This window comes from Anas platyrhynchos, chromosome 12 (genome assembly GCF_047663525.1).
Source record: "Anas platyrhynchos isolate ZD024472 breed Pekin duck chromosome 12, IASCAAS_PekinDuck_T2T, whole genome shotgun sequence".
NCBI lineage: Eukaryota > Metazoa > Chordata > Aves > Anseriformes > Anatidae > Anas > Anas platyrhynchos.
Window position 1 is genome coordinate 10,583,005 of NC_092598.1, and position 22,351 is coordinate 10,605,355.

Genomic DNA, 22,351 nt, shown 5'->3' on the forward strand with positions numbered 1-22,351 from the left:
TTTTTTTTTTTTGTGTGTGTGTGTGTTGTTTTTTTTTTCCTATGGATAATTGTGGAAGCAATGTATCACTTCCTAAAAAGCAGAATCTCTCTCTCCTTGCAGACTGTTCATCTGCTCCTGTCAGAAGCTATTTCTTTCTTGCCCTAATGATGCCGCTTCCCTGCCTTATTTTTTCAACCTTTTGAACTTCTTCTGGAACATAATTATCTAAATTACTAGATTATTTTTTGCAGTGTTCTAAATAGTCACTTGGAGCAAAGTGACTACTGTGGTCATGGGTTATTTCTATGCTCACCCTGATGATCACCCCTAAGTTATTTTTGTTCTGCTAGCAATTATCAAACTTGATTCTACGCAGATAACAGAGCCCATAATAGTGAATCATATCAGAGCTTCTATTATTTTATGTTATAGCTGTCTTCTGTAGCAAAGTATGCTTTATATTTAAGAGCTTTTATTTATTTATTTATTTAAAGGGGGGTAGGGCTGGTATGTTACTGCAGTCTGTAAAAATGGAGACTTGCTATACTTGGAAAATTGTCCTGCTCAGTAGTAGATAGTCCTGTGGTTCAGCGGAGGCAGAAGTGTGGGACAGTGACCTAATACCTGGACCATTTGCTAATGTTCGTGCTGCAAACTCCCCTAAAGACAGCTCCATTTGGAACTGCTATGAATCCTACCAAAATTACTTGCCCTCACTTACTCCAGGTAGTGTAAATGTAGAAGGCAGATTTCCAAAGCAGTTCTAATGTATTATTTTCCAGAAATATGAACTTTTGTCTGCCAATAAAGGCTAGCTCCTTTTTTTTAATTTTCTTTTTCTAATTCATGGAACCATTTTTTCAGTCTGGAAAAATATACAGGAATTTTTAAAATCTAATCATGTGGCTGTTACGTAACACTTGTAAAAATGTTCTGAGATTTGTCTTACCATATAGAAAATAGATTTTGAACTTGTATGCCTAAACAGTAATATGCCACAAACCCCAAAACACTGTTAACAAAGCTTTACTCACCATGTTAGGTGCTTTTCTTTATCCTCAGAATCTATTAATGTAAATGATAGACAGTTCAAACAATTATACTTAATGTTTAATGTTTTTCGATTAATTTATTTGTCTCAAAACTGCACCTGTTGGGTATGATGAAGACTAGCTAACTGCTTGGCCAAGGCTAATTCACTATTGCTGGTAGCAGAGTCAATCATTAGAGGGAAGATTCTCCATATTGAAGAAGAGTAGGAATTTCCAACATGTTATAGTAACACATTAGAATAAAGTGTTTTTATTGTTTTGTCACCATATATACTTTCTAAACTGACAAAAAAAGACTTATACAGTCTCTTTTGTACAGGAGGCATTGATTTCTAATCTTTTTTTAAAAAACTAATGAAATTGTCTTGCATGTTAAAGGACAAGTGAGTATGAAATCAATTTAAACATGCCATTCAATGTAATATTTATTAGTTCTGTGTTGATTAAATGGGAGTATTGACACATTACAGATTGCAACAGTAGCAAATGTCATTTTTTTTTCCTCAAGACCACATCTCTCATCATCAAATATTGTCAATTTGCAAATTGCAGTAAAATGTAGAATTGGATTGCTCTACATGATCCTCTTAGCACTAGGGGAGACCGTGGTTTTTAAAAGTAAATTGATTATTGTCTAGCAGGTTCTAAACTTCCGAGTAGGATAAGGTAGGATTATTTTATACAGAACTTTGTGCACAAATGACATGAATTAATCACTATTTGTGCACTCCTGTTAATGATGACATGCTCTTCCCCTTGAGCATATCATTTAACAAGTAACTTCTGGAATGTGGCTTCTTTAGCTGCCTTGTTCCTAATGAAAACAAAGCATAATTTGAGTAATAAGCTTTAGATGTTTAGCAATCATAATCAGGTGATCCTGTGACCACTTAAAGAGTACACATGGTTACCACAAACTAAACAGAATTGAGATGGTTCAGTCCTTAATCGTTGGCTTCTTTGAAAAAGCTACATACAATACATCAGGTTCTCTTCTAAATCTGAATTGATGCTGTGTCCTGCAGATCTAAGATCTTGTTTTATATTTACAATATATCAGTCTCTCTTTCACGTGAGGGAGAGCTGCAGTTCTTTTCGTGACCTCCTACATCTTCTCCACCTCCACCCCCCCCCCCACCCCCCCCCCGCACCCTTTTGTTTTAATCCTGTTGCCTTTGCCAAACATTTTTTTGTTCATTTAGTTTTCCAAATTGACACCAACTAGTTTTTAAGGAGCTGCTGCATGGTAGGTGGTCCCAGCAAGTAAGTAAAACTTGCATTTCTGGCAGCATAAAGATGACTTTATGCTGCCAGAATGATGACAAACCAGTGACTTTGCTATCTAAGGATGCAGAAAGACACTGGTACAATTAGAATTGACTTCTAAATATTTTTTAATTGGATTTGTGCTTTAGTTGATCCCTTTTTGAGGTATTATGAGTAGCCAATAACCTGAAGTAGATTTATTTTTTCCTTCAAAATTGTGAGAAAATGAATTGTTGCCTTATAACATTCTTCTGAAGATCTGTTGGGAGCTTTGGAGCATTTTAATTCTCTTAAATGCCCTAATTGAAGAGCCAGCAGTCCAGAGTCAGACAAAAGTATCTTTGATGCAGAACGTTCCTTAAGCATTTAAATTGTTAGCATAAAAAACCCTCAAACAATGCTTGAAAATTCATTTGTGTTTCACTTAATTACTTAACTTCTTACTCCATTGGCCACTGTAATGTTATTGTTTAGAGAGTCTTAAAATAGTTCCAAGAAAGCATGAATAGGTAATGCAGAAAATAAACAGAAAAAAAAAAAAAGTTTTGGAGGCAGAACCTTTCACTTTGCCTCTTCTGCAGATGACAATAGAAGAGGAGAGGTTATCTGTCTTTTCACAGTCTTCGTCTCAGCAAACATGTTTATCACGTGCCATGTTTTGCACAAGCAAAAATTGGAATGTGTAAAACAAAGGGTGAAATTAGCAATTTACTATACTTAAATTCACTGAAGGGCATTTGGGGAGTGAAGTTAAAATCACAGAAGAGTTTTGATTGGAAAGGACCTCTGGAGGTTGATCTGGTTGCACTCATAGCAGTGAATAGATAACTTAAAATTTTACCTTTCTCAAAAGAAATTCTCCAAATACTTCCTGAACATGCTGTTACTCTGGTTTCTGCATGTTCTTAGAAGCATGTATCTGGTTTAGTCTTAGTATTTCAACATGAAATACTTGCGCAGTGAAGATGAGTGTGTGCTTTCTTCTCAGTGTGAGTTACTCTGATCTGTACTAAATTCAGATCTAATGTTAGCCTTTGCAAGTTTTCACATCCTCAGAGAAGACACATTTTAAAAAAAAAACAACAGACTAGTAACTATGCCATCTCTGCCTTTGTTTGCATAGTTGTTTTTTTATGTTTTTTTTTTTTTTTTCCTGTTTCTAGATTCAATGTGAACAACAAAATCCTTCATCCTGAGATTGCAGAATGGTGAGTAGTGTAAAATCTTTCTGTTTGAGTAGTTGAGCATGCTTATATTGTGAACCATTGCTTCAGAGACATTCCTTAAGCAGAAGCTCTTAGTTTACTATATGTTTTAAGTTTAGTCAGGTTTCACATCGTGGGCTGGAAATGAGGTACAAAAGTAAAAATATGCTTAGGTAACAGCATTGAGAAGTGAAGAATTTATGTAACATTTCTTAAGCCTCGAGTCTGGATATAAATTTTCATAGAATGTGTTTGGAACTAAGTCACATTTGTGTGGATGTGAATTTGTATGAATAAGAAGGGAACTGAGAATAATTCATATTCTAGCAATGAAAATCAAAGGCAGATGAAAACTATGTCTGAACAGGTAATATTTAATAAGGTGTTGTTACTTCTCTAGGATCTATTTTAACAACATTAATTTTGTTGAATTATTACTCATGTAGCTATACTTGGTAATTTTAGGGGAATTCTACTACAGCTTATCTTGAATAGAAAAATTAGTGTGTGTGACTAAGTGTATTAGTAACTTACAGCGCACTGCATTTTACCAGCTTTCCTCTTTTGGTCAGCGTTGTTGACTTTGTCCTCAGAATTGCTTCATAGCTAGGGCTTTTTAGTTTTCCATTTAGGAAATTAACTGAAGACATAACACAGGATTGTTGTAAATTGATTAGATTTTTATATAAGCGTTTTGAGTGTATTTATCTGGAAATGAGGAAGCAAATCCTTGGTTAAGAGAGATAAGCTGAGAATCTTGAAATACAAACAGGAAAGTGTGCACTCTGGCTACCACTGCTCTTCCTTCTTGCATAATACTGTAACCAGGTTCTCCAAGTGACCTGGCAAGCTGTGGAGGAGTGGAGCTACATCTTTTTGTGCCCTGTTTCTTGTCTGCATTCATGTGTGCTCTTGTTAACAGAGAAGGATGAGGGACAGGAAAGGGAACATGGAGAGGCCTGGTCAGATTTCGAAGCTTTGATCTGTAGGTACAAGTGCACTGCAGGGAGACAGAGAATTCATGCTGCAAAGGGTTTTGGATTATGGCTACAAGCTTGTTCCCAAGTCAGCTTTCCTGGAACCATTCACCATACCAAAGTGTCACCTGATGGTGATGTCTCTGTGGATTGGTGTAGAAGAGAGGGTTAAATCTTCAGGAAGCTCAGGCATGGACACATGTGAGGTCTGTGCCTTAAGGTGACCGTAAGGACATAGCAGTAAGGCAATACAAAGGCAAAACTTGGAGATGTTTGTCTTGGTATGGAGAGAATTTCTTCTGCAAATGGTGAATGCTAGTGCAGAACTCTGATTGTGCCCTCGCTGTGATCTTATGTGGGGAGAAATACTTGAACACTCAGTATGTATGCTCTCTGTACTTGCCTTTGAAGAAAATGGAGTTTTAAGTGAAACCAGAGTTCTTATTTGCATTCAAGAGTGTTTTGAAAAGATTTTATCAATTTTGGGGGCTTTTGTTTTAAGTTAAAGTTATGTTAAAGACCATAGTTAGGTTTTAAATATCTGGTGAAATCAGTATGTGAATGACAGGCTCCATATATTAAAATTTCCTAAATTAGAAATGTCCTTGGAATCTCAAGTTACTGCCCAAGAAGCTTTTTTTGGAAAACAGTAACATTTTTAGAATTAAGAACATTTTTATTTTGGAAAGGTGAATTTTTGGTGGCTATTTGATATATGCTAGGGCAGGGTATCGCTTCATTTGAATCATATGCTTGCATTGATGCACATATTTCAAATTCAGGAGCTCTGGACTGTTCTGTTTTATGTGGTACTTGTCAGAAAAACGCTGTTATGTCAAAACTGCCAATGAAGTGAAAGGGCTGAGCTTTCCAAACCAGCCAGGAAGAACTGTGAGCTGCAAAAGACATCTCTAGTATTCTCGTCTTCTAATAAAATGTAGAAAAAATGGTTCAATACTGACACGGGGCAAAGTGTTTGTGGTTAAGGATCTGTTGCCTCCCTTTTTTTTATTCCATTCTTTTTCAAGATCTCATATTTTTTTTCTGACTTACTATGCAACTTCAGAATAAACCAGAAAAGAATTTCACTTTAGACTGAGTATTTTAAGTTCAGCAAAAGGGTGTTTTTTACTTTTTTTTTTTTTAAGGTATGAATTTAGACATTTAAACACTTTTTTAGGGTTGTCTTTTAAATCTGATGCTGAATGTATACAGAATTATTTATTCCATTGTTTTGAAAAGAAAACAATCTATTGATTCTACTGTTTTGAAAAGAAAGCGGCATCTGAGAAGACAAATTCCAAATTTGTCCAATTTTTCTTTCTACTAATGAGAAAGAAATTTTAATACACTAGCAGTTAATGAAATGGGCTTTTTTTTTTTTTAACTGTACAGCAATATTGTATATCATAATTGTTGGTGTTGTACAGCTGAGCACAAGCGTTTTGTGTTATCAGAAGTTTTTATTTATCTTTCAAAGCTTTAATGTGCTTTTTGACTTGTCCAAGATAAACTCCTGCGTTTGGTGTTCGTGCAGCTGTCTTCCAGAACGTTACCATAATGCTTCTCCTATGCCCACATGCATTACCATGTTGTTGGATTTTATACTGCTTCAGTTACAAAGTTTTTTTATGCTGAAGCTTGCAAAAGAGCATAAATGTATCAATTGTGGCAGAAATTTGCATAAATAAAATGTAGAAATATAACAGCAAAAAAGAAAAAAGTGTGAAGATAAGGCAGGAGTGCAGAGTCTGTTGCTTGGACAGCATCTATGCTTTCTAGGTGGTCTGTAAGCACAGTTTTTAGAAGGACAAGAGGTGGAGGATGTACCCGGCTGTGTTCCATGTGTGTCATGGAAAGTAGTCATTAACATTGCATGCATATAGTAAAAACAACAAAGCAAGATGACTGATGAACGCTGAACTGATAACTAGCAACAAATACTTCTAAGGGCATATTCAGGAATATTGAGTGCACATGGAGAGGCAAATATTTGTGCATCTTTGAGGAAAGCACTGCTTTAGGAAAATGCAGTTGAATTCTCCAAGTTCTAGGCTCATAATTGCCTAGAATTTTGCATGCTCTTGATTAGTCGGAAATAGTTTCTGCATGAAATTTGGTGTCTAGTCCCTTAAAATGACCAAAGTAATTTCAGAATAGGAATGATACTTGCTTGTACTAAAGCTTTTCTGTTGGATGACTGGCATGTGTGAAATCATATGGCAAGTGCAAATAAAAGCCCAAAGTATGTGTAGAAGAGGAAAGTGAGGAAGAAGTGTCTTTACACTACTAAAAAAAAAAAAAAAAAAAAAGTGTAGGTTAATTCTGAGTGTGTTAAACTTGTGCTTCTACTTTGTCTTGATTTCATTGAGTGGTTTGCCTGTTGATTTAAGAACTGCATTGCATGCTAAATTTGTACATTTTTGCAGTTGCATTAGCTGGAGCCTGGAAATGATTTGTTCCTGCTAAAATATTAATGAATGTATTCAGTGTGTAACCGGTCTGAAAGCTGCTCTTAGTAGAACATTGAAGTTCACATTAGTACGCAGAGGTAGGGCTTTCTAGCATTATCTTCGAAGTGGGAGGGAAAAAAGTAAAGAAAACCCTGGATCATTCATCACCCATGAAATTATGCTGCTGTGCTAACAAAAAGTGCAGAATTGGCAACACTTCAAACCTGGCTTGGGTGAGTGCTGCTTTTTTATCACAGTCCGTCAGAAGGTGCTAAAATACCCTTCTGCTACCCAGATATTCTGGTGGGAGCTCCATCGACAGTTGGAGTCAGCATAGGAGCCCAGTGACTTCTTCTTAGGGGATCTGCTTGTGAATAAAGTTGATGTTGTTTTCTGCATGATTGTACACCCTCTGTCTCCCCTACTAACAGTTGGGTAGTGATTTTTGTTGGTCTCAGAATGACTAAATGTTTTCTGTAAAATGTTTCAGTGCTTGACCTTGGGTGATAGAAGGTGATGAATTCTATACAAGGTTGAACTCTAAGGCTAAATATGAATTTGTATATGCAAAAAGATACCAGAGCAGTTGTGATTTCAAATAAATACCTTGACCCTGAATGAAGTCTTATGATCAAGTCAAGTAAAATAGATTTTAATAGTGTTTGCACTTGCAGCTAAGCAGTTACTAAGCTGTATTACTACCAGATCCCAATAAAGAGATGAGACATCTGAATTATGAAACAGCCTATTTTTCAAGCACTTGCAGAGCAGGAATATGTACTGTGTATTGAAAGTAATATAAAGGCACATCAAACAAGTATTAAATTACCCTGCTAGCACATGCAGTCTTCCGAAGAACAGAATTTAAAAAAAAAAACAGAATCTGTAAGCCTTTTGCTACCTCATTCTAACACGAATATATTTGAGCTACTATTCTTTGTCTCAGCTAAAAAGCAGAAGTTTGTTTCCTCATCTATGGTGAGGAGCTTATATTGTTCCAGTGTGTTTTTTTTCACCTTGGTGCACATTTTAAAACATAGTACTTCTCATTCTCATTGTGCATAATGATCTTACTGTGTTATATTCCAGTTTAATAAGGTGGTCTAATCCATTCCCCTCTGCTGTTTTCCTGTTTGTAAGAACATTATGATTGATCAACATTTGAAAAAAAAAAAAAAAAAGAAAAAGGTATCTTTATTCTTGCCAGAAAAGTTGTATTTGAATGGGAGTGGCTGTGCCACATAGCAGTCAATCACTGCCTGTGGGAAATGCTCTTATCACACATTGGAGGCCCTGATGGCTCAGTAATCTGTTTCTGGACTCATTAAAACAAACTACAGGAGCAGAAGTATAGTAAACAGTTTTCTATAGCAGTATAAGTTGAAGCAAGGTCTAATAAAAAAAGAGGTGTCTTGGTGACAGTTTCAAAATATAGCAGTTTTGGTACTTTGTAGCTGCTCCAAGCTCTGGAATGGAATTGGAAAATACAATTTAAATATTTTCACCCACTTCAATAGATGTAGTTCTGTTCTTTGTAAACTGCAAGTAAATACTTCATGGCTGCCTTAGAGACAGACATGAGAAATATTAAATCACTATGCATAGCAGTAACAGAGTAGGCAATTTTCAGTAGAAGGTATGGAGCTGTCTCTGCTGCCCTGTTAGTATCACACAAGATAGCTGCTTTTATTTCAAATAGTAAATGAAATGGTAAAAAGCAGTGCAAGTAGGTAAGAGTTTAATGGTTCAATGTTAATTTTTTTTAGATGAGTTCAGAACTGAATATCAAGGCTCGTGTATATAGGTGTGTTCAACATCACATAAGGCATGAAGAACAGGGCTTTTCTGTTTTGTTTTTCTGGAAATATTTGAAAAAGAGTGGGCATTATGGCTGTAGGTTCTGCCTCTGTGGTTTCTGAATTTCATGGTTTGGGTCTTTTTAAATACTAAACAGACATAAAATTTATTCCCTCCACTTCCCTTTGAGGTACTGCAAGTAGGTGGGAGTTGGGATTGTGCTGAATAGAAATTCTGTAGCTCTGGAAATTTCATTATGTAAAGTAGTTTCAAATTGTGTTTAAAAAAGTAAATCAAGTATGCTTGTAGAAATGTTCCACTTGAAGTAGTGTTTGAGTGATGACAAAGAAATCCGTTGCTTTTGTTCCAAATGTATTGTAGAATGAGTTGAAAAAATGTTGATTGGACCACTTGTTTATTCATATTGAAATAATACAGGGTGGTGTTTGGAATGCTATGATTTTCCTTTGTAAGATTGTTTTGCTAATGGTGAACCAATGCCAACAAAACTTCACTGTCATGAATACTGTAATAGCTCTTCACTCTTGAGGTGTACTTGATCTAATTTTACTGTAGGTGATGAATATTATTTTCAGGTTATTTTGTATTCTTAAGCTGAAAAGTTGCAACCTAACCTGATATGTGTTCTACTTTTCTTTAAGTCGTGTGATTAAGACAGACATGGAATTGGAAGTTTTGCGCTACACCAATAAAATCTCCAGTGAAGCTCATAAAGAGGTAATAGATCCTTTACTGTTAATAATTTTTGCTCTTAGTGTAACAGTAGTACTCAGAAAATGTTCCCAGCAGCCCTGAATTGCTTAGTAATAAAATAATGGAAAGGCTGGATAGAAATAAGAGGGTAATATCCCTCCTATTACAGCCCAGTAATATACCTTGCATTGTCCTTGAACTCACTGGTGCATTTGCAATGTGTGAGAAATGAAGTGTGGTTTTGGTTAAGAGCTGGAGCCTCAGCAGAAGGTGACCTGCTTGCAGTCTATCTGTCCTGTATGCACAAATACCTGTATAGTGATGGAGAAAGAAGAGATTAGGATGATTTTTACTCCGGCCCATGTAAGTGTGTGCAGCTCTGAAAAGTTTTACTCCAGCAGTTTGCTCAGCCCTTATAAACTGAGGGAGTGTTTGCATGCACAGTGGAGGAGAGTGCAAGTTTCCTTAGATTGCTCCTCAGAGCAATCTGCTCTGTATGTGCTCCCACTCCCCTACGCCCCCAGTACAGTGCTTCAACATGCTGTGCTGTCAACATAACAGCATGGCAAAGATAAATCCAGGCTGAGCAAGGCTGCTTAGGTTGGACCTGGCACACTATCGGTAGTCATATTGCTCTACTGGTATTGATGGTAACATTGATCTGAGTATCCGTCCTTCTCTGTATAGTGACACAGAGGTGCCGTGAGTTCTGCACAACGACCACAGGGAGCTTAGGGAAAAGCAGCTGATGCGGTTACTGATTAAACAGTTGTCTTTGCCCTGGCTCCACAAACTTCTGAACTGTGAAGCAAGAAAATATTTTAAAGAGAAATAGTAAAGTTGCAGTTGAATAAAGTCATTTGCATTTGTTCTCTGTGGTCCTTCATAATCAATAATCTCATCCCATCTGAGATAATTCCTTCCCTAAAGAAGCTGCCTAGAACTTTCGTAATACAGAACCAGGCAAAGGAATAACACTGGTGCATGTTTTCAGCAAATCTGAGAGCAAAATTCAGACTTATGAGGTGTTAGCAGTGTTGACTGTAGTAGATTTCTGTTGATTCAAAGTACAAAAGCGAATCTTCCTTTGTAGCATATTCCAGCTCAGTTTTGTTTTGCTGGTGTTTCATGTGCGTAAAACAAAAGGACTTGCTGCCAAGTTCACCAGAGCTTTCAGAATTAAGCTTTGGTATTTTGATGAGCTGCACTTCATTAGGATATACTTTGGCAATTAAACTTGCTTTATTGCTGGAGACTGTAGGCATTTATAAAGATTAAAATGAGTTTGATTTCTAATGTAGTTTTAAAATGCATTTACTAATGTAAATTTAAATGAAGTACAGATGATATTTTTGTAATATAGGTTCCTCTGGAAATAGTCATAAGTCATAAATTTATAAATATGTAATTCCCTCCTGTTAAGAATGTCCCGTGTTAATATGTATCTTACAGGTAATGAAGGCAGTAAAAGCTGGTATGAAAGAATATGAGCTGGAGAGGTAAGAGGTCTTTTAATAAGTGTGATAAGAAGGAAAAGCTCTGTTTGTAGCAGGGCTTGATGCAATATCTGAAGCAAAGCAGTAGCGTTGATTCAATAGAGACTGAGAGCTCATTTCTGTTTGAAGACTGTTTTAAAAATTATTATTTTGAGGTGGCATCTCATCAGTTTTAGAGATGTATTTGATGATGGTTGATTACGTTTTTGTCATGGTTTAGCATAGTATAATTTTCTTCCTGGAGTTTTAGTAATTTACAGAAGCTTTAGGAAATAGCTGTAGTTATTGTTTGAAGGCATCCAATAAAACGGTGTTTATGGATAAACATTGCCCTTATGCTAGTTATGCTTAGAAGACTACAGTATGAGTGTTTAAGAACCTTATAAAAGGCTGTATTCAATTACATTTTGCTTACAATTACAAGTTGGTATTGCCTGTACAAGGAGCTCATCTCACAAGTGTGGTGGATATTATTAGGGCTGTTAAGAAGTCAACAAGAGTACAGGATATTTCTTTGTGTTGAAGAAAATACATTGTACATGCATGTATAGGAGGGTTTGGCTCCTTGCAACTGTGACGGTAAGTGATGTGTCTAGATACGGCGTAAACATTGCTTCCGCTTTTAAATCAATATTTGCATTGGATCATCATCTTACAAAACATGGTTTTGATCACCAAGTCCACTTGTTTTTAGCTCACGTACAGTAATCTTATTTTTCAAGGTATAATGTAATGGAGAATTATAAAATAGTGATAATATCTCCATTGCTGTTGTTTCTTGACAATCATTTTTCAAATGTTAGCAAGCTGGCTAATTGGATGTCCTGTGAGGGGAAGAATAAAGTGACCTCAGTGTTTATTACCAGGTTTTTAAGTTAGCTCATAAAACAAATAATACCTATAGTTTTTCTGTATTCTATATGTTCTAATGTTACATTTAAATGGACTCTGTAGGCTCGTACCCTGTAGACTGCTTCAAATTGCAGTTATAGATACTACCAGGCAACTGGGAAAAAATACATTGCATACATTCCCCCATTAACTTTATTAATGATCCTTGTATTTGTGTTCATTTTACTTACTGCCCATGTTACACATGCTGATAGTGAAATTTTGGCTCTGGAAGTCAACGGTAATAAAAAGAGAATCCACGGAGCGGAGTTTGCTCTCAAATGCTTTTAAATGTCAGGAGCCTGGCAGTTAGGTTTAAATGTCACACAACAAATATATATACTCTTCTCTAAGTCTATGAGGTATATTGCATTTTCACTCCAGGACTTCCATTCTTCTTTGTCTAGGTTCTTCAATATACGTGAACCTTTTGAAAAAATTATTTGTGCCTTTCAAAATAGAATAAAAAAATAAAAATCAGGCAACTGTCTATTAAACCTACTTAAAATTGCCTTCTGTTCTTCCATATGCCTTGACAGGTTACACTTCTTGACAGAGTTTGAGGTTATTTCATTAATGAAAGAGGTCTTGGCAGACTATCTATGCAGCGTCTGCCTTTGAGACTATAAATAGAATTTAAGTTTCTGTTGCTGCATGGAATTCATCCTTGCACCAGTTTCTGTTACCTTATTGCTTAGGGAAGAAGAGTCCTAAAAATGCAAAACTGCAATTTCCTCACGTTTCTGACAAATAAATGCATTGCTGCAATATTTAAAAATAAATTTATAAATTTAGAATCAGTCTAGGAAATCTGTGTTCTATATAAAGGTAGATCCATTTATGTAGTCTAAGAAGGAAATTTTCAAAGACCTAAAAATAGGTAACATCCAAAAGTAGACAACTTCTTTTGAAACTGTAGATATTTTTTCAGTTTTTTTCCTTGTCAACAGGCTTGTTAGTTTGCATTCAGCAGATTTGGCACATCTAGAATCTAGGGATGCAGAGAACTGAAATTTTTTGTTTTTATAGTTTTATCAAAAATATTCACACTTGTCTTTTAAGAGAACAATTAAAAGTTAGTGATGCTTTTCGCTTTCCAGTGTTTCTAGGGCTTCCACTCTTGGGAAAGCTTTCTGAATTGTGCAGCCCTCTTTCCCAGGTGTATTTGGAGTTCCCTCTGCTGTGAAACCATGACATTTTGAAATGAATATAGATATCTCTTGAAACATGGCCAATAAATCTCCCTTCATATTGCTTTATTTCATTCTCTGACATTCTGGAACATAGCACGTGTTTTTGAGTAGAAAGCTAGTCTGATCCTGTCTGCTAGGAAGAATAGTGCCAGGGATCTCAAAAGCAACTAAAAATTTCTATTACTGCATTTAAAACCTAACAGTTGCCTTTTCTTTTTTCGCTTGGGCAAGCAGCCTTCCTACAAAAAATGTCATGTTACTTCTGCTGTACAGTATAGCAAAAACATCTTAAAACTCTAGGAATTTTATATAAGAGTCAACAATGTGTAAAGCTAGTTTTATTTCTAGCTTTCTGAGAACTAATTGGTAGGAAATAATGGAGAAATCTCTTGATAACAATCTTTTATTTCTGAGGGCTGAAAGTTAGCTTCAAAAATGTGTTGAAAGTATTCTGTATGATTAAGGTCCACTGGTAGATGATTTTGAACCAGTAATAAATTAATACTGAGGTATATAAAAAATGAATGTTATTTAACTACAACTCCAATCAGCCCTGACTTTTTTTTGTTTGATGTTGTTTAATATGTGGTCAGTTGACTTTAAGGAGACAGCCAAGCCTATTATCTACAAACAGTAATTCACAGCACATGTAATTTCATGTAAAGCCATTTTGGTAGGTCAGATTCTGGATTCTCTCTGATGTAATTTGTGCTTATCTCATGTTTAATTAATTTTCTGTTTAATTAAAGGCTTTTAATTATGAAATTGCTCTTTAGTGAATGTTGTTAAAAATACAGCAGTGCTAAATCACTGTAGCTTGAGTTATGGAAAAAAAATCTGCTTTCAGCTAAATTTTAGTGTATATATGAGCAAAAATACTTTATGTATGTACACATATTTGTGTATATATATTTTCATGAACACATTTTGTATATGTATATATGTACAAATAATCAGTGAAAGTAACTGTTAAAACCTACCATTACCTGTTTCAGGGTGCTCCATGATGCTGGAGACACCTCTTCTATATCAGTGTTTGCGGATTTTTAGAGTAGTGCCTTTCACCTGCTTGTTATTTACCTAATCAAGTTTTGAATCCTCTGTGCATTTTCTCATTTGTTCCCTTTTTTATTAGGTAGAACAGTTTAAAGGTTGGGATGGTTACATGTAATTGTTGATTTGCTTGGAAAATGATACAAAAGTGTACATTAGAGCAACAACAGTAAGTAGTAAGAGAAGAGCAATGTGCTATGCATATGGTATAGGATGCTTAGTTAGTTTGTGCATCGCCCCTTTTTGTGGTTGGTTACCCTGTTCTTAATAGCACTGAAGGCCCTGCGATAGGAGTATGTGCACATTCCTGGATTCATTTAGTTTATAATGCCTTCTTCGCTGCCTTGATGATACTGGGCAGCACAAAGCTGCCAAAACGCTCCTTCCCTTGTCTAAGATCTGCCTAGGTTATTGAAGGATCTCTGAACCCTCTGCAGCTGCTGAACATGGGAACATCTTAGTGTTACCATGCAGATAACTGTGATAGCAGTGCCTGGCATCCAAAAACTTGGATCCTGATCCTGTAGAGTGGGCTCTTAATGCAAATGAGAGCTAGCGTAAAGGGCAGGTCGTGTGATTGGTGGTGTAACTGCAAGCTACCGGTGCTGAGAGAGTTTGGGGGGGGATTTCTTTATGTGGCTCTCTTCAAAGAAGCAACCCTGAATTACTTCGGTGATTCCATCAGTAAAAGCAGCAGAGAAGGATCTGACCATACCTGCTCAGAGGAGGTGTGATCCTGTAGCTCTCAGGCACTGGTCTGGCACCACAAAAGCCTGCTTTTTTTTTTTTTCTTTTTTTTTTTTTTCCCGACTTGCCTAGGATTCACCAATTCATCTTGGTGTGTCTGCTTTCCTCTGTAAGATTTGCTGGCATTTTGTTGGCTTGACTTCAGTGCTTAGCGCTAAGGCTGGTACAAGTCATGGAGGTCAATAATAAATGCTCCATTTGATTGCAGTGGCTGGTTACCACCAGTCCACTGGGTGGTAATTCCTGGGTGTAATACTGGTTTCAGATGGAGTTGTAGAGGGGGCGCTGGAGTTGATTCAGAGCATGCCAACCCGGTCAGGACCTTGCCCAATCGTACCCATGTCCCCTCTGTGCTGCCAGTAGCCCAGTGGATCTTTTAGGTCCATGTAACGATACAAATAATTGCAGTGATTTTGCAGTGGTTAATGGTACGCTTTAACTCCACTGTAATATAACAGAGACAATCTAAAGAATAAAATGGCAAAAAGTGGAATACCACTACAGTATTTTTTCCTTCTTGGTTTACAATGCTTTCAGACTATTTTTACAATTCACCTCTCCTACCAGCTGAGAGTGATATGAATTCTTTATCCTTGCTCTTTTTTTCTAAAGAAAGAATAAGGTCCCTGATTCCAAAGCAGAGCTTAGACTGAGATGAGTTGCTGTCATATCTGTCAATGTTAAATTTCACTATCTGTGGAAGTCCGAGAGTGCTCTCATGGATTATGGCTCTCATCTTTCATTTATCTCTCTCTGCTCTCCTCCAGTGGAACAAACTGAGAATAAAACATACATGTTATTTCACTAGAAAATAGCTAGAATCATTTCATTTTCCATTGTGTATTTCCTTTTAGTGAAATGCATATTATTTTAGCTAATCTGGATTTGCCACTTCCCATCTCCTGATAGATTTTGCTCTTTAAATGTCCTTGAGAAAGCTACTGACTACTGCAGCAAAATCATCTTTAAAAAAAAAAAAATTCATGCTTGATCTACTTCTTGCATTTAGAATTTCAGCTCAAGCGTAGTCTTTGTAAATTCTTTGCATAAGTATATGTGGAGAGTAAACAAAAATGACCATTGCAACTGGCAAAAATATATAAATGAATTATTCACAGTTGCTTTCTGACGTAGGAATGATGTCGTCTTGTTCTGTGACCCTCACTGGTATTTGTGTGGAGGATTTATTTTTATTAAGCAAGAGACTAGTATTAATCTCGAGCAGCCTGCCAATCTGCTTAGTTACTGAAAAATGATATTTTTTTTGCTGTAAGAATAAATACATTTTAAACAGTTGTTAGCATTGTGGAGCCTGAAAGTGGCTTGACTGCCTTGTTTCCCAAAGCTGCCTCACAATTAAAGGTGATGTTTGTTTTATTATAGATCGATATTATAGAATCTGTATTTTAGATTATTTTGAATGGTAGGGGAACCAAAGCAAGGTGTTTTTTCTGGATGTACATAGCTATTGCTTAAAGTACCTTTAAAGGATACATAGTTGTCTGGGGGAATTACTTGCTTTCACTGTCAGAGCCACTAAGCACACAGGAAACACAAGTGTCTGCAGCTTAGTGGAGCTCTGACAGCATGTGTCAGGTAGCTACTAGTGGCTTAGGTGCGTTAGCCATTGCATTTCTGGAGCCCAGTGCCCAGACAGGAGTCAGGTATAATATCTTCCTGGGAAGAGCAGCTGGATTCAGAGAGACACTTTCCTACAGTCTTTCCTCTCCTGCCTCTCTTTCCTCTGCAGGAGCACATAGCGTGGATCTGCTAACTGGCTCTGTGGACAAGCTTAGCTCAGCTGCAGTATCCTGGGTTTTAGTTCCCATACTGCAGTTGCACTGGAAATTCAGCTCCAGACACTTCTCTTACTTCAGTTTAAATTCACAGATTTTTCAGTTGTTCTGCTTGCAGCTTGTTATGTTTTCAGGTCTTGACTTTGCAGTCAGTGAAATGTGTAAGAAAAGGGATGTGAACATTTTGTAAAGCATTAAACAAAGGTTTCGTTCTGACCCAGACCAACCTCGAACTTTGGCTGAACTCAGCAGGATGAGCTGGGATGTGTCGACAGGTACAGCTGGTCTGTTCATGTTTTAAATTAGGCAGACCCAGCCAATTTCCTAATCCATCTGAATTAAGGTTGTAAATAGTCTTAAACTAAATCTGAATTTAAAAATGGGTTTAAAAAAAACTGAGCATTGCTTCTCTTCTGTGACACAGGCACAAATGCATGTGCACACGCTGCACTTGACTCAGCTGGTGAGGGTTACCTGCTGAGCATGGAAACCTTCTGTCAGTACCTCAGCTGCTTTAGGAGCGGTTTGTCTTTGTGGTAAATCCACCTTGAAAGGGTCCAGCTGCCCCAGCCCTGGCAAGCGCACGCCCATTTCCAGATGTCCTGTTCTCCTCCTCTCCCCAGCTGATGGGAACATGCAGGGGGCAGAAACCCCTTGGGGAGGGAAGAGAGGGGGCAGTGGCACCTCCAAGGCTGGGTTTACCTCAGGTGCCGGGCTGTGGGATGCTGGAGGAATCCTGCACTGCTGGCAGGGAGCACAGCAGTTGCAGCATGTTCACAATAGCCTCGCAGTGGTTTCCCTTTGCAGGAGGTCTTGCAGAAAGCTCATTCGTTCACTCTCTCAGTAGAGGACAGCTTGGTTCACCTCCTGGACATCAGTTTAATTAGCTCTTTGTGTAGAGGAGAGCTGTTTAATTGCACAGGTCTCTTCTGTGACTTGTGACTGAAGTTCCATGTAATTGGGTTTTATCTTCTAGGAAAAAATTGTGGAGTCGGACCATGTGAGAACTTTAAAATAAAATCTTCTATCAGCCTGCAGATGACAAAGAACAATTACCATGCTGGTGTTAGAAATTGGCTCCCTCCCTTCAGAAGGGGAGCAGTAGAAGGTTGTATGCAATGTGCATGCAGACAGAACTAGGTTTGCTTGCATAGCAAGATATAACCCAATTTTCAGTGCTCTGTCATTGTATGTCCTTACAAGGTTGTTAATATTGTTTGTGCTGTGATAACTCACAAGTACTCTTTTTAATATCTTTTTGAAAATCAAAAAGTAGTCATAATTTTTATTTACATTTTCAGTCTGATTGAAAATTACAAGCAGTATTAATTTCTGTGGGTGTTCTGTAGGACTGCTACTCTTATTTATATTAGGGAAAGAACGCATTTTCTTTTCAAATTAGCCATGGTTTCAGTTTTTACTGAGTCTAGCATGGCATTGGGATATAGTGAGCTAATTAGCATTACTAATGACAAGCTCAGATCACAGATATGTGACATGGAAGTCTTTGTAGAAGACAGCAGGCTGAACTGATTATTATTTGCTGTGGATTTTGTTCATGCTTGTTCAGACAAGTCGAAAGTAAAGCTTCTACCATATGTGAGGCTTTATCTGCATTGTGAACTTTAGTTCAATAATTTTTGCTAATTGCTGTGGAAACGGAGAGATCAGAATTTTGTGTTTGCTTGCCCTCATCTTATGATAACCAGTACTACCGTGTAATTGTGCTCCAAGCCTGGAAGCCCTACAACTTGAAGGGAATGTGTAAAATACCAAGATTGCCCATTAATAACAGGGTGTTGCACACTGACCTTCTGAGAATCAAAAGCATTTTAGACAGATCAAAAGAAAATGAGAAAATTCTGTTCCTTGCTGCCAGCATACCCCCGCATAAATTCTTCTCCAAATAGTTTCCTAGAGCATCCTCATCACTGCAGTGTGCAAGTGCCGCCTTCTAGCATGGTAAGCAGCACTGCTTGCATCCATCACAATGTTTGTGTTGTTTTTTTTTGTTTGCTTGTTATTTGCTTATGGGTCCCCCGACAACTCTCTAGAGGAAGAACTGAACAGATCTATGTCCTGTTTTGGCAGGTGATCGTTTTTTAGTGTAGCTATTATGAACAGCATTGAAAAAGAAGATTAAGGTTATAATTACTGTATTATACATGAAAGGTGGTTTTTCTTTGGTTCCTTGTGCATCTGAGCTTGAATGTTGTAAATTTTTTGACCTAGGCCTTGGTCATAGGCTTCAAGTATTGTTCAGAGATCATAGAATCATAGAATATCCTGAGTTGGAAGGGACCCTTAAGGATCATCAAGTCCAACTCTTGACACCGCACAGGTCTACCCAAAAGTTCAGACCATGTGACTAAGTGCACAGTCCAATCTCTTCTTAAACTCAGTCAGGCTCGGTGCAGTGACCACTTCCCTGGGGAGCCTGTTCCAGTGTGCAACCACTCTCTCTGTGAAGAACCCCCTCCTGATGTCGAGCCTAAATTTCCCCTGCCTCAGCTTAACCCCGTTCCCGCGGGTCCTGTTGCTGGTGTTAATGGAGAAAAGGTCTCCTGCCTCTCGACACCCCCTTACGAGGAAGTTGTAGACTGCGATGAGGTCTCCCCTCAGCCTCCTCTTCTCCAGGCTGAACAGGCCCAGTGCCCTCAGCCGTTCCTCGTACGTCTTCCCCTCCAGGCCTTTCACCATCTTCGTAGCCCTCCTCTGGACACTCTCCAACAGTTTCATGTCCTTTTTATACTGTGGTGCCCAGAACTGCACACAGTACTCGAGGTGAGGCCGCACCAGCGCAGAGTAGAGCGGGACAATCACCTCCCTCGACCTACTAGCGATGCCGTGCTTGATGCACCCCAGGACACGGTTGGCCCTCCTGGCTGCCAGGGCACACTGCCGGCTCATATTCAACTTGCTGCCTACCACGACCCCCAGATCCCTCTCTTCTAGGCTGCTCTCCAGCGTCTCATCGCCCAGTCTGTACGTGCAGCCAGGGTTTCTCCGTCCCAGGTGCAGGACCCGGCACTTGCTCTTATTGAACTTCATGCGGTTGGCGATCGCCCAGCTCTCCAACCTATCCAGATCCCTCTGCAAGGCCTTTCCACCCTCAACAGAGTCCACAACTCCTCCAAGTTTGGTGTCATCAGCAAACTTGCTCAAAATACCTCTATTCCTACATCCAGATCGTTTATAAAAGATGGCAGGCTTAGGTCACCCAGTACTTTTAAGGGTCTGAGATCCCTAACAGGAATTGAAAAACACATGTATGGGAAGTCAGTGACAGCAGGACAGGACAAAGCTGCTGGTGGTTGCCCATAGTGAGAAATGCAACGGTACTGGAGTTTGCTTAGTGCCGAAGTCTTTCTCCCAGGTGTGCTGCATTTCTGCTGCCCAGGCAGAGCTGACGATGGCCCGTGTAACTGAACTTGAGTTGTACAGGACAGAACAGAGTTGAATTGCCACCCAGAAGTGATGGAAAGTGGGCTCTGGGACTGGGGTGGAACCTGATTTGTATTAGACAGTAGAGGCTAAGTAGAGGCTAGTTTTCTGCTAAAAGGAATATGCGCATGCTGAGAACTCCTCAAAATGCAACATTATTTCTGGGTTGGTTAAATTTTGCTTTCACCAGCTTTTCCCAAGTACATGAAATCGAGCCTCTAGGCAGTTTTGGGAAGTGAGGGATATGAAAAGCTTTGCTGAAAACAGACTGTCTTCTGGTTCATCTAGGGAAACCCGTGTATTTTAAAGAACCAATGAGACGTGGGTTATTTGAAGTCTCTGTTATCATTTAAGTTAATCCTTTAGTGTGAGGTACAGTTGTCATCAATTCTCACTTGGTGCAATCCTCTTAGAATATTTCCTGTCCTTCATGAGTTTGGGTGGATTTCTGAGATGTTTGTGTTCTTTAATGTGACAAATCAAATTTCTCCAAGTAAGAGATTCCTCTTCAAAACAACATGAGCCCAGTGGTTTGAGCGTTTATGTGTTGCAGTGCTGGGGAGGATGATTGAAGTCTCTGTGTGTGTGGTTCAGGCCTGAGATTTCTTGAGCCTTGGAGTGAGCTGCTGGTAGGTGAGAGAGGAGTCACCTGGTTTTGATCAGAAATTCTGTTTTTGCAAGAAGACAGGTAGCATTACATGGCAGGAAACATTTAAGTGAGAGACCTGACCAGCACTGGTTCATCCTCTTCTGCAGGTCAGAGAGGCTGCTGTATGTGAGACCTTCACAGGGCATCCAGGATTTATTTGGTCAGGAATTCCTGGAATCTAAGAATGTGGATTAGCTTGGTTATTTGGTGCTGGTTGGGCAGGAAGGTCTCTTACTTGGAAGAGTTCCTTCGTGGGCCTTGTAACTTTCTGGTATTTTCTGGTACTTTTCACTCTGTGCTTAATTTTCATGTTGGTTCTTGCACTGGGATCAGTGTAGTGATTTTATGACCTTGGAACTAGATTTGGCAGCTTTAGGAAGACTGCTAAACTGCTGCTCTCTGGGACCCTAGTGCACTTCAGGTTATATATTGAAAGTTAATCAGTTCTTATATTTCAGCCCATCAGTCCGCCGTTAACCTCTGATTTCTGCTGGTGGTGTTTGGTCTTTCTGCCCTTCTCTTCACTTCAGCCAGCTCAGGTGCTGTCAGAAAAGCCTGAGCTCAGGGAAAAAGGAGCAGCATTTGCAGAGCTGGTGTTTGAGCGTTGTTGAGGCCAGTGAACAGATCGGCGGGATGCTGTGGACAGGTTGCGTCTTGTTTGTGAATGGGCTTGGGAACAGGCAGGTTTGGTGACTGGCTTGCAGAGCAGCTGTGTAGTTGTTTGTGTCTCTCTCTGTTAAAGAAGGGTCAAAATGTTCTTAGTCATTAGGGAAGGTGGTATAGGTAGGCTTAGAAGTGGCAGAATGTTCCAGCATCTTCACCAAGTGCATGGAGTCCTGCTTCTTCAGATTGCTTCCCCAGAAAAATTCTGATTTCTGCAGCTTCCTAAATCTGCTTCAGACATTGTCATCACAAATTGAGTGTTATAATCTTCTAGTGTCCTCAAGGCAGTAGGTTTACATATCCCATGTGACAAATTACTGCATTATTCTCTAAGAATAGCTTGAGTATTCAAAAAAGTATTGAGGGCAAATACAGCTTTATATTGGGACCCCAACCTACTTCTAATCTCAGCCCTTGCCATGCTTCTGCTTACACTGTGTTGTTGAACAGAAGTTCAAACTTCAAATATTCAATTTGAAACTGAAAGGAAGATTGTGAAGCATTGGTGATTATGTTGGCATTCTCTGCCACTGAATAGCACTTGTGTGTTATGTGCGATGTGGGTGGCTGTGTATTTGCTAAGAAGCATAACTGAAGATGAAAGTTTAATTATTTCTTCAAGGCAAATCCTCTCTCCCATGGACTTAAACTTGCATAAGAAAAATGAAAATTCATAAGGAGTGTAAAAATTGGCTAAAATTAAAAACCATTTATTTTTACCCTATTTATTCTTCTGAATAATAAAATTTCCCCATGGGTTTTTGAAACATATGTTGAATAATTACACTGTAGAAGTGGTACTTTAGTTCAGCTTCTAGAGCTAGGGCAAACATTGTGATTATGCTGCAAGCTTAAGTCTAGGTTTTATAGAAAATCTCATTCAAGGCTCCGTTGCCGTCAAGTGCAAAAAACTGTGACCCGTGGATTGGTCCCTGTGGGAGCAATTATTCTTTGCAGAGTTTTTTTTTCCAGC

At 38.4% G+C, this 22,351-nt stretch overlaps 1 protein-coding gene across 2 annotated transcripts in view; it reads left to right on the plus strand.

Annotated features, from left to right (window-relative positions):
- Positions 1–22,351, plus strand: part of PEPD (peptidase D) — a 134,245-nt gene that overhangs the window by 27,417 nt on the left and 84,477 nt on the right. For both annotated transcript variants that reach the window (XM_027466968.2, XM_072043961.1), the window contains 3 exons: positions 3,464–3,508; positions 9,395–9,470; positions 10,899–10,945. In XM_027466968.2, coding sequence (XP_027322769.1) covers positions 3,464–3,508; positions 9,395–9,470; positions 10,899–10,945 — 168 coding nt within the window. The remainder of the gene's footprint in view (positions 1–3,463; positions 3,509–9,394; positions 9,471–10,898; positions 10,946–22,351) is intronic.